We start from the raw sequence: 12,165 nt of genomic DNA, 5'->3' as shown, positions 1-12,165 counted from the left end.
CGACCTATGGCAATGCCTGATCCTTAACCTGCTGCTCTAGGCAGGGGATCAAACCTGCGCTTCCACCACTGCAGTCAGATTCTTGACTCACTGTGCCATAGCGGGAATGCTTGCTTTCTTTCTTTCATTTGTTTTTTTTTAATCTGAATGCTTCTATGAACCTAGTTATGGAGACACTCCTCTGCAAATGTATGGACTTGTTCAATCAGGTGTTGGAGGATCATGGTCCCTAAAAACCATCTTGCAAAGAGTTGATTCCCAATTTGCATGGTGTCTTTATTATCTCATTCGACCCCATGCCAGCACTGCATCGGGAAGCATGGAGATCACCATCCCCAAGAGGTCTGGTACATTTAAGTGACAGCAGCAAGGCCCTACAGCAGATAAGGGTGGAGATGAGAGATCCGGTGTTTCTCCTCCTGGGTTGAAGGCTCTTTCCAGGGGCAGCACGGAGGGAGGGCTGCTAATGCCCCCTGTTCCCTGCCTGGGCCTCACAAATGAAGCGAGGTGCTCTCCCTCCCACCTCTCCGCCTTTTCGCTACTGGACTGGGGTAATGGGGCCATAGGCCATGAACTAGAACCCTATTTATTCCCTTCCCACTACCTTGACATACACAATAGGAATGGTTTCGAAAAGTTCGTGTGTATCTTCAAAATTATGTAGGGACCACCAACCATGTCCCAGGCATTGCCTAGGTCTGGGGATTCAGCTGTGAACAAAGCAGAGATCCCTGCTATGGAGCTGACAATTACCGTGGAGGGAGACTGATTTTAAAAATTGTGCTTATACTGGATTGTTTTAACATTTCAAAAATACGCTACCTCTACTGTGGTCCCTCCTATCTTTGGTGGCACCATACACATGGCTGTGTTTTTTTTTTTTGTGGAAATCTGGGCTTGCATATTGAGCAAACCGCCTGGCTGGCTGAAATGTGGAAACACCTTTGATTTAGGCTTTTAACATGTGTTGAGTGCCACCTATGTGCAGAGCCCGATACTGGGGACTTTGGAGAGATGCAGAAGCATAAAGAGACAAGGTCCTATCTGAGGGGATTCCCAGCGTCGTGAAAGACGGAGTCTCTTTTGTCGGGGGCCCCCAGGCTGTAGGAGCTGACAATCTGGTCTGGGAAGGGAGGCAACTTCAGGACCCACTTACAAAGGGTACATGCACAATGAATCCAGCCCAGACTGTTTGGAGTTGGGTAAAAGGCCTCTGATGATGATGGGGAGCAAGAGAGGGGATGCCATAGAAGCTGTTGCATGTCCCAATGGTGAAGAGGAGCCCAGGGGCGGCCTCTCCTGGATTACTGTTATCCTGGCAAGTCTTCTGAATGAGATGAGATGAGATTGGAGGCGCAGCTCTAAGTCTTGAAGAACTCAGCGGAAGAATGGGATGGCGTGGGGTGGGGGCACTCCAGGTAGAGGGTGTCTCCTGGGGGGGCCGGCGAAAGGAGAAATGGGGACGCTGGGCAGTTAGGCAGGCTTGGGCAGGACTGAAACCCAGATGCAGAGGAGAGAAGAGGGCCCATGAGTGAGGGTCTTGGCCAAGTCCTTACAGCTACTGAGCGGCAGTGGGAAAGGACCAGATCAGAGGGAGGGCGGGTGAGTGGGGGCAGCACCCTGGGTTTCTTGACAACTGTTAAGGAAGCCTGGTGACAAAGGGTTAAATGTGCCCCTCCACTGCCCCAAATGCTTCCTGTGTTTGAAATCCCTCAGGTCTCCAAACCCTCTGGCCCCTGGCCAGGCGGGCATTGTCCCGGGGAGCGGTTGTGGGCTGTCGGAGCGGCCTCGCAGCCTTTGTTGTGGGGCCACCTCGAGGTTCCCTCTCGCGCCCTGGCTGGGGCTGCCTAGTGCGTGCCGCCGGGAGGGGGGCGGTGCGGGAGGCTCGCTCCCTCTCCCTCTTCCTGGCCCCCCTCCAGCCCTCCCGATGACCACATGACCAAGTGGGCTCGCGGCCAAGCCACAGGCTACAAAATGCAGCCCCTGGAGTGAGCGGGGCGCATTCTCGCTGGCAGCCTGAGCCACGGGCCGTTGGAGTCGCGGCCGAGCAGTCAGCCACTTGGAAAGAGCTCGCTGCCGCCCCCGGAGCCGCCGCGGCCAGCTGGGCGGCGCTGCCCCGCGGCGCAGAGGGAGGCTGCGGGAGAGAGGAGGAGGCGGCCGGCCAGCGGCCCGCGGCGCGGCTCGGGGCGCACGGTCTCGCGGCCCGGGAGCCACGCGAGTTCCGCGCCCGCACGCACAAGCCGCGGCTCGCGCCTCGCTCGGCCTCGGGGCTCCCGGCCTCTCCGCCCCCGCCCCCTGGCCAGGGCTGCGCGGCGGCGGCCGGAGGAGCAGCATGAATCTTCGGCTCTGCGTGCAGGCGCTCCTGCTGCTCTGGCTCTCCCTGAGCGCGGTGTGTGGAGGTGAGTGCGCGCCCTCCCGCTCGCCTGGGCGGCAGCCCGCGCGCTCCCTGCCCTCCGCCCCGACGATCGCGCTCTCTCCGCCTCCCGGGGGGCCGGGCGCGAGCCGTGCAGCAGCCGCCACGCGCCGGGCGGCCGACTGACAAGGCGCCCGGGGCCAGGGGCCGGCCGGCCGCGGGCACCGCTCCTTCCGGGGTGCTCGGCTCGGCCTGGGGCATCACCCCCGCGGCGCCCGACCCCTCCTGGCTCCCCCTTGCATCCTGAGGAGCTCAGGGCCGCGGGCGTGTTCTCGGTGTCCGGCGCCCCGCACCCCACGTGGTGGAGAGCATGTGCGGGGAGGGGGGGGGCACGTCCCGCTGCCCTGGTGGATCATTGGAGGGAACTGACCTGAGTCCGGTGGGCTGGGTTCCTGCGTGGAAGGTTTTCTGGTTCCCAGCGGTTAGGGGCCGCCGGCCGGTCTGGGGGCGCGGGCCACTGGGGATGATGTGCCAAGATGCAGACGTGACACTTGTTGCATAGGCAGGAGCGCGCGGCGAGGGCGGCGGCGTGGAGCCCAGCTGTTGCTCCTTTCAGCCTGCATGTGAGCAGAGGCAGCCTCCCCTGGGCTGGGCCAGGCAGGGCCGGGCCAGGCTGGTCTCCTCCCTTACCCCCAAGTCCTGTCTGGTCTGCTCTCCTGCTCCCACGCAGAAGGCCCTCCTCGCAGTCTCTGTTCCCCACCAGGGATTCGGTTCTTCGATATCCTGGCCCCGGCCTCCTCTCTGCCCCAGGCATGGGCATGCTTGACCTCAGTCTCTGTCTCCAGGCACCAAACCAGGAAGCAGCGCCCGACCTGACACCTCCATGCAACTCGCCCCCACCTGCACCACACCCCCACCTGGCATACTTGGCACCCGTGCTCCCTCACCCTCTCCAGGCCTGGTCCCCACCCACACCCCAGCAGCCCCAGACAGGGCTGCCTGTCCTCCGTGCGTCAGTGTCTCCTGGGGCTGCCAGCTCTTACCTCCAGCTGCCACAGTCCTGTGATCTGGCTGTCACTGCAGAATAGGCAGGCGGGGACCAGGGGGACTAATGCCAGTGCCAGGGCTGGAGTCGCAGGAAGAGGGGTGCAGGGGGAAGGAGAGAGCAGGACAGTAAGTTTCTTAGAGGAAGGGCCCAGGGCGCTACTTGGTTCCAGATTCTTCAGAACAGAAGGATGTCCTACAGCCCTGGAGCCTGTGAGGGACCTGGCGGGGCGCCACTTCTCTCTTTGTAGGTCACCTCCTCTCTCTGCTCTTGCCTTTTGGCACTGCCCTGGCCCTGGGAGCTCTGCCTGGCTTCTCAGAAAGGTGAATTGGTTGGATCTGGCACCACCTGCCTTCAGCTAGCTGTCCAGTGGTCTCTCTCCGCAGGGCCCAAGCCCTGGGGCAGCCACGTCCTTGGTAAGAAGGGAGCAGGCCTTTTCCTCACAAACTCCCATCGGGCCGGCAATGGTGGAAAGAGAACGAAAGGTCCGAAGGCAGGACACGGCACGGGTCTGCCCTCTGGGAGCATGCCATCCCGTGCAGTTGGCGAGACCAGGCACCACGTGACACCACCGCTGGCAAATAGTCCAAGGTGGTGCCTTCAGGGAAGAGAGAGTGGGTGCAGAGAGGGCGTCCCAGAGGAAGATGGCCCTTCCTGATCTGCACCCTTGGGGCTCCCCCAGAGCCTACGGGGAGAACCTTGGCTCCCCTTGACCGCCACTCGGAGCCTTCCAGGGTCCAGCTGTTGGGGTGGTCCTGGTCAAGGGATAGCTGGTTTCCAGGGTAGGGAACGTTGTGTCTGGCCCAGGCCCTGCGTTTTCCTGCCTCACTTCACCAGTTTTTTGTTTTTGGTTTTTTGGGGTTTTTTTTGTTTGTTTGTCTTTTCTAGGGCCACACCCGCAGCACATGGAGGTTCCCGGGTTAGGGGTCTAATCGGAGCTGTAGCCCCCGGCCTACGCCACAGCCACAGCCATGCCAGAACCGAGCTGAGACTTCGACCTACACCACAGCTCACGGCAACGCCGGATCCTTAACCCACTGGGCGGGGCCAGGGATCGAACCCACAACCTCAAGGTTCCTAGTTGGATTCATTAACCACTGCGCCATGACGGGAGTTTTTGTAAGGTCACCTGTCCCCACAGCCTGCTTTGGGTAAATCTGTTGCCCTCACATTTTGCTCAAGCCCTGGCACTGGAAATGTCCAAAGTTCCCCCTGCCTCCCCACCCCACCCCCTGCTCTCTCTTGGAGCCGAGGAGGAGGGACACCTCCATGCAGGTAGCCACCAGCCCAGGGTCTGGGGACACATGTCCTGCTCCTCCTGCCCCCTGTCCTGGGCCAGAAAAAGGGGCCATTTCTGTGCCACCTTGCCCTTGGCGCAGGCTTGCATGCCGTCCTCAGCCACAGTCCCCTGTCAAAGTTCCAGGCTTGAAAACTGTGCTTCCTCTGCAACATGCTCTGTCCTGACTTGGAATAGGCACCTGCACCAACACACACCAACTCCTCTGCTGCCTCCTGACCTGGGATGCACTTTGCTCTTCTGAGTCTGAGAGCTGCTGACCTTGCTGAGGAGACCTTGCTCTTTGTCTGAGCACCTCTTTCTCTTCTGGTCCTCCTCCTCGCCGTCCCCAGCCCTGGCCGAGGCTGGCAGTCACAGTGACAGCATGAGGGCAGCGTTGTGTATCCCTCCCTCTCAGGGAGGGGGCAGCTCCACTCCATCCCCAATCCCTCAGCGCCAAGCACCCAGGCAACCTGAGTCAGGCCTCTCAGCGGCAGAGGGCTGATGCCGCTGAAGCCAAGGACCAGGCAGCCCAGAGCATGATGTGTCCGAGGTGGCACGGCTGGCGTGGGAAGACAGCTCAGGGCACTGGGCTGGAGGCTGGGCAGACAAAGGAGGGGCGCCTCAGTCTGGAGACGCATGTGGGACCCCAAGCTAGTGGAGGGAGGGGACCTAGCCAGTGCACCAGGGCACTCGCATGGACTTTTAAGGCAATCACAAGATAGGCTGGACAGCGAGAGAAGAAAAAAGATGTTTCATTCCAAGCGAGGATGACCTGTTCCTGAAAAGTAGCACACACCTCTTCGTGCGCTGGCAGGGCTGGAATTCAGGGAACGGAGTCTGTTTAGCCCTGGCTCACAGCGGAGATGCTGTAGCTTCATTGCTAATGGCGCTTCCGTCCCTCCGGGCTGGAGGCTCTGGGCAGGATGGCCTCAGGCTTCCTTTAAAGAGCAGATGAGGTAGAGGAAAATATTTAAGTGCACTGGGGATGGGCCCGGTTCTACAGGGGGATCCTTTTGTATAGCCTAGCCAGGACTTCTGCAGTGATGAGAATCTCCAGCCTCCGATTTGTCCCTTTGCACGAGACAAAGCCAGAGTTTCAGGTGTCAGCTTATCTTAGGGTGAACCACTCAGAATCAAAAGTAGGAAACAGGTGGGTGATGGGATCAGGGTGGTGGAGGAACTGCAGACTTCCGGCTACAGTGAGCACCCACCCCCACCCCCCGCCCCGCACGCCCCGCGCCATCCAATGGGGTGCAAGATGCCAGGGGCTTCTGGGTGACTGCGCTCCAGGGCCTGGGCGAGTGCTCGGTTAGCTTAGGTAGTTCTTCTCTGCGGGCCTGGAGTCTCAACATCTCCCTGGCTGGAGTCTGAACCCACCAGCCACGTTCCTCTTCCTGGCTCTGCCCCACCCCCTCTTCTTAAAGCCCTTCACCCCCAGCCCTCCCTCCCCGACTACCATCACCACTCTCAGCCCTGGTTCTGAGCATCTGGAGAGGATACACTCCCCACCTGGGCCCTGAACCTCTCTCCTCGATGCCTGCAGTATCCCTGGGGCTGTGGCCTGTGCCACTGGCCACCCTCCCACCACCAGTAGTTGAGGGCATGGACGCGAGGACCACAACCTCGCTGACACCTTCAGGCCCATAGGGTCCTTCCTTGTACCCGGCCAGACTCTCAGCACAGGCCTTTTTGCCCTGAGAATTCCTCTGGTCCTAACTCCTTGTCAGCATCATTCCTGTCCTCTCTCAGAGGGCAGGGCAGCCCGAAGGGACTCCAAAATGCTGGGCAGAAGCCGAAGCAGCTGGGGTGGGTCCCTGGCGCAGCCCCTCTGCAGATGGCCCCCAGAGGCACCCTGGGACAGAAGGAAGCAGCCCTGTGGGGCGCCCCCCCCCATACCTACTGTCCCAAAGTATGAATACAATGTATGTTTTAATTCTCATTAGTGATGGGCTTTTAGGGGAGGGGCTGACATATTAACCTACCCCCAACTGGAAGCTTGGAGGGTGGCCGGTAAACAGAGAGATCCTAAAGGGCTGGTGACTTTTCTCCGGGAGGGAGGGTGGCGGGCTAGAGAGCGTGTGTGCCTGTGCGCGTGTCTAAACAAGAGCGTGGAGAGGAGCAGGCCTCGGGAGCCTGGGCAGGGAGGGCCCTCAGGGCAGACCTCGCCCGCTTTTGGCCCAAGAGGAGGATAAATGCCTGGAAATTGTGTGCAAGTGGAAATCAAAGAGCCAAGTAGCCGAGGAGGGAACCAGGACATGGGGATGCTGGAGGCAGGGAGGAAGGGAAGGAAGAGCTGCCAGGGGTATGATTGGGGGGCGGAGCTAGCAGCCAGTGGGTGATTATATGGAAACTGTGAGCTAGTGGTGGGGATTCCTGGATGGAGGGAAACAGGTCTCCAGAGACAGGGATAGAGTTGGAGGCGAATCTGATGGTGTGGGGCAAGGGAGACGGGGTTTCACCGTCACTGGCCTCAGAAGCTCTGTTTCTGTAGACCAGCCCCGTCCTGGGCTTTGCACAAGCCTTCTGTCTGTCTGCCTCTCCCCAGCGCCAGCGCATCTCCCCTCGCTGCTTGCCTCCAGCCGCTGGCTTGTCTGCGGGGTGCCAACTCACCTGCCCTGGCCCGACTGCAGCCTCCATGAGATGTGGCCAGTGTGTCTTGTCCCTCTCGGCCCCCAGCAATACCCAGCACCACTTGGAGTCTATTGTCAGGGCTTGGTCTGGCATCAGGAGGCGTCTTCTGTAAGCCAGCTGTGGACAGATGTAGAGAGGAGCCCGCCTAGAGCAGAAAAGAAGCCATCGGGGATTGGAACGAAGGAATTGGCATCAGACACAGGAGGGGGCTATGACATAGGGAGGAAAGGAGTTAGGGCAAGGGGGGCTGCCAACTGTAGCCCCCCACCCCCCTTCTGATGCGCTTGCTGCCTCGGGTGGCATTCACTCATTTGTTTGCGCATTCATTTGTGCAGTATTTATTGGCCTCTGAATCTGCTCACGGGCTGAACAGAGCACAGCATAAGGCCCACAGAGTCAGAGTCACCCCCCCTCCTCCCCCAACACCAGCCATCCCGCAGTCACACCCACAGGGAGGCCACAGGAGCCAAGTGAGCCCTGAACACTGAACACTGAACACTGATGCGATGCCCAGGGGTAAGGTCTGAGAGCTCTGGTGCTCAAAAGTGGATCGCCTGCGTATCAAAGGATGTAGAAGCACAATGACACGATGCTCCAGATTTGCTTTAAAACACACCCCCCCACCCCCGCAAAAAAAAAAGAAGCTGGAGAACTAAAGCATAGGTCCCTCCCTATAACTGTTGCAATGGGTAATGGTTGAATCTGGGCGATGGGCACGTGGCGGGGGAGTCCATTTCATTGACATATTGTATGTTTGAAGTGTATCCGTGGCAAGGGCGCCGTGGGAGGGTGTTTTGTGCTGTGCCCCAGCCCGAGTACAGGCATAGCTGCACCCCTCGGCGATGTTCTAAACACAGAACGTGTCTGTGCCCGTTGGCGACATGATAGAACTGTCAAAAGGACAGAAAGTCAGCTGCATAATTTGCAAGATGTGGGTACTGGGGTCCAGCACAGTGTAAACATTGCCAATGGACCGCTGGTTGGAAGAGAACAAAGCCATGAGAGCGCCCCCTCCTGGAGAGATTGCCTCTCCCCGGGCCCATCTGCATCAGCCTTTCGGGCTGACAGGCTTTCTCGTTTCCCCAGGGCCCCTGCTGCAGACCTCTGGCGGGAAGGGGATGGAGGAAGGCAACGTCCGCTATTTGGTGCAGCCCAGAGGGCCGAGGAGCGGCCCAGGACCCTGGCAGGGAGGTCGGAGGAAGTTCCGGCGCCAGCGGCCACGCCTCTCCCACAAGGGCCCCATGCCTTTCTGAAGCAGGTACTTGAGCCTCTGGTCGGGGGCGGGGGTGGGGGTGGGTGGAAGGGCGGGGGAGGGGCGGACAGCCTGGAATCTGGGTGACCCTGCTGCTTATCATCGGCCAGACCCCTGGACCAAGCAGTCCCAGCCCCACCCACGCACATGGCACAGGGGCCGGCAGGCAGAGCACCCGCCCAGCCCCCTCATTTCACAGACAGGGAGACTGAGGCCCCGGCCGGCCGGGCTTGACCCTGGAGGCCAATCTCCTGATGCCCAGGAGTTAGGTGTTGGCTCTCCTCCACCCTGCTGCCTGGGGTTGGGCTGGTTAGCCCAGTTGGAAAGTTCTGAAAGTCCTGGGGGGTCCTTGATGAGCTGGGGAGGGGTGCCCTAAACTGTGTGTGCAGGTGTGCAGTGTGGATCCTCCCAGAGACGGGGAGGGAGGCAGAAAACAGGAAGAAAGTTGCCCAGAGCCGAGGGAGGGAGAGATGAAGCCTGGCAAGCAGTCCTTCCCCTGTGGCCAGGATAGGGTGGCACTAACTCAGCGGCCTCGGGCTTTAGGGTCAGACTTGTGGGGGGGGAGGGGTCTCCTCGTCTGTCCCACGAGGTTCCTTGGACCTAGGACCCATCAGTGACTGCTCTGGTCCTTTTTGTCTCTTTAGGACGGAAGGGGCCCCCAGATGCCCACCCCTGCGGTTCTCTCTCCTCCTCGGCAGATCAGCCTGCTTCTCTGGAGCCCTCATATCCGTTCGCTGCTCGTCTGGCACCTGTCCTGGCTGCTGATGGTCCCGGCTCTCCTCCCCTGCCAGCCTCCGTGAATGGCACGCTCCTGCCCCTAGTTCCCTAGAGATTCCTGGGCTCAAGGATCCATTCAGCCCCTCCCCCTGACTTGGGAGACCCTGCACTGGAAGGCGCCCCTTGCTCTGCTCCCCCTCTTCGGTCTCATACCCTAACACCTCACCTTCTCTGGGCCCTTCCTTCCTCAGGTATGCCCTGGGGGGCCAGGGGGCACCGCCCTTATCGCAGGGGCTCCAGCAGATCCCCTGCTTTCGGTCAGCCCTTCCCCCGGCCTCCAGAAGGGACTAGAGGACCAAGCAATGCGACTCTAATGAGAGGGATGGGGTGTTGGGATGCAGGCGGGGTGCCTTGGGGGTGGGAATGGGGAGTGGGCGCGCTGGCCCAGGGGGTAAAGCACTGAGCAGAGGAGGACTAGCTGACTGTGGCCTCTTGCTCATCCCCGTGTTTGGCCCCGGTTGAGGAAGAGGCGAAGGAGAGGGGCCACGACGTACTTTTTTTGTCACTTCTCTCACCTGCTGTGCCGCCTGACACTCCCATGCACTCCCCCACCCCGACCCCCAGCTAGTTCAAGCTTCCGCTCAGGAGGGGAGGGTGCTGGACCTGAGGTGGCTCTAGACCCTCCCAGGGGAGCAAAAGCCAAGCAGGACTGGTTTTGCCAAGAATCACAGACCATCGGAGCCAAAAGGAAGCTGGGCCATCACTTAGCTCCACCTCCTTATTCGAAGCCCTGAAAACCCAGAGCCTGGACGGGGATGGTAACCTACCTGCTCAGTGTCCCCACTGAGCCGGAGCCCGAATGAGGGCCCAGGTCTCCCGACGCCCACCGGAGGAGGTCCTCTTCCTTCCTGACAATGTCTTCCAATCCCATTAAGTGCCTTTCCCCCGGGGGCTGGGGCTGGGGGTGGCTGGGAAGGGACAGGGGACGGCGGTGAACTGCCCCACGGTGTTGTGGGGATGGAGCCGGCCCCTCCTCCCTAGCTGCACACCCCCCCCCCCCCGCATTCCCCAACCTGGCCTGAAAGGGGCTGCAGCACTCGAAGACCCCCGGGTATTTTTGTAGGGGCAGCTCAGGCCCCGAGACTACCTTTGCTACCTGACACTGGTTTTCAGGGATCAGGAAGTGGCCTTAACCCGTTGGATTCCATGGCCTTCCCTTCGCATGGACTGGACCTTCTCACCCAGTGGCCTTTTCTTGGGGAGGATGGGGGAGAAGCATGGGACGACGTGGGGGAGGTCCGAGCAGGCTTTTGCTCGGAGGCCTCGTGGGAGGGAGTCAAGGGAAAGCAGGAGCCTGAGGGCCACCTATGTGTGTAGCAGGGGGACAGGGGGAGTCAGGGCCCGCCCCCAGTCCCACAGCAACTCTGACCACCTGCCCCTCCCCTTTCCCTCTGCTGCTGCTGCTGCTGCTGCTGCTTCGGGCCCACTCTGGGGAGCCAGACCAGGCACCCCGTCGCCCCCCAGCACCCCTCAGCCCAGAGTGGGGGCCGGCCCGTGTCCAGAAAGCCTCTTCTGCCACAGATGCCCCCGGAAGGGCTTGGGCCTTCTTCCCCCTTCTCCTCCTGCATCTCCTGCCGCCTCAGCTGCCCAGCCCCACGGGGGAGGGGGGGGAGGGAGGGCCAAGAGGATGTGGAGGCAGAGGCGGAGGAGGGCAGCGGAGGCTCTGAGGCGCTGTCTTATTTAAAGTGGTTGTGTATGATTCTTATACTAATTTATACAAAGATATTAAGGCTCTCTTCATTAAGAAATCACCCCCCCTCCCATCCTTGTGTTCACTGTGTTTGTAAAGATTGTTCAGTGTAAATATGTCTTTATAATAAAGAGTTAAACCTGACGCTTCACCCTCAGTCTTGGAGGTCATGTTCAGGACGGGCACTCCTCTCTCCTGGGATCCATGGTTGGCCCCGACGACGCCCACGAACTTCAACTTCACATGGAGGGAGGGAAGCGCTTGCATCCCACATTGGCACCAGGTCAAATGGCTTCAAACTAATTTGCCACACACTCGCAAAAGGAATCTTATGTTTAATGACCAGTCCACATAAAATGCAGTCCACTTTTGAGTGGGCATCTGAGTGTCCTAATTTTTTTTTTTTGGCAGTGTCATTTAAAGGATTTTTAAAAAGCAGTTTATTTGAGACCATTCTGATTAAAGGTGGGCTTTTTTTTTTTTTTACTAAAAACTGTTTGGTATCCTTGGTGCCTGTCTTCCATTTTTATCTACTTTTGAAAAGCAGTTTATTTAAGAACATTCTGATTAAAGGTGGGATTTTTTACTAAAAACTGTTTGGTATCCTTGGTGCGTGTCTTCCATTTTTATCTACTTTTGAACACTCTCGGGACTTTTTAGCCAGTTTGCCTTTCTTGAGAAATGTTCTGTTTCTTGCAATGAATATATTTGGTAATGACTTTGTATGTATCATTTTATGTTTCACAAAGTCGAGTTGCTTGATGCACGAGATAGCCTGAGAAATAAAATGGAGTTCGATGCAATTCTGCCCTATCTGTCTTACTTCTTCACGCTTGTTGTCAAAATGCCAATATCTTGGAGAACAGAAAGGAATACTGGGTACATGCTAATTTGGTTAATCAACTCATTAGGTGCACCCAGGCTTACGTGATACAGAGTAAAACCCAGGGAGGAGACAGGAGTGATTCAAAAGGTGCATTCGATAGATCTCTCGGGAAATCTACAGATTTGACACGTATTTAGTTCTCTAAATATACAATTTGAAGAAAGGGTTTTCCGACACTTGCTAAAAAGTCATAAACCTGCTCAATGAAAGATAAAAAACACCACCTGCAAGTGTACAAAAGAATCTCATCAT

At 58.6% G+C, this 12,165-nt stretch overlaps 1 protein-coding gene across 1 annotated transcript; it reads left to right on the top strand.

Annotated features, from left to right (window-relative positions):
• The first annotated feature begins 2,099 nt into the window (after positions 1-2,099).
• Positions 2,100-11,830, top strand: APLN (apelin). The gene is made up of 3 exons (XM_003360446.5): positions 2,100-2,399; positions 8,395-8,566; positions 9,205-11,830. The coding sequence occupies exons 1-2, from the start codon at positions 2,333-2,335 to the stop codon at positions 8,559-8,561; spliced, it is 234 nt and encodes a 77-aa protein (XP_003360494.1). The 5' UTR covers positions 2,100-2,332; the 3' UTR covers positions 8,562-8,566; positions 9,205-11,830.
• The last annotated feature ends 335 nt before the right edge of the window (positions 11,831-12,165 follow it).

The sequence above is a fragment of the Sus scrofa genome, chromosome X, assembly GCF_054392235.1.
Source record: "Sus scrofa isolate SSC_HxYL_T2T_F1_AM1 chromosome X, Sscrofa_HxYL_maternal_Yorkshire_Landrace_v2.0, whole genome shotgun sequence".
In the NCBI taxonomy this organism is placed as follows: domain Eukaryota; kingdom Metazoa; phylum Chordata; class Mammalia; order Artiodactyla; family Suidae; genus Sus; species Sus scrofa.
The sequence above is the reverse complement of the archived record's forward strand: the minus strand, read 5'-3'. Positions and strand labels throughout refer to the sequence as shown.

Coding starts and splice junctions, on each gene's coding strand:
- APLN (XM_003360446.5), top strand. CDS start 2,333: ATGAATCTTCGGCTCTGCGTGCAGGCGCTCCTGCTGCTCTGGCTCTCC. Junction 2,400..8,394: donor CCTGAGCGCGGTGTGTGGAG/GTGAGTGCGCGC, acceptor TCGTTTCCCCAG/GGCCCCTGCTGCAGACCTCT.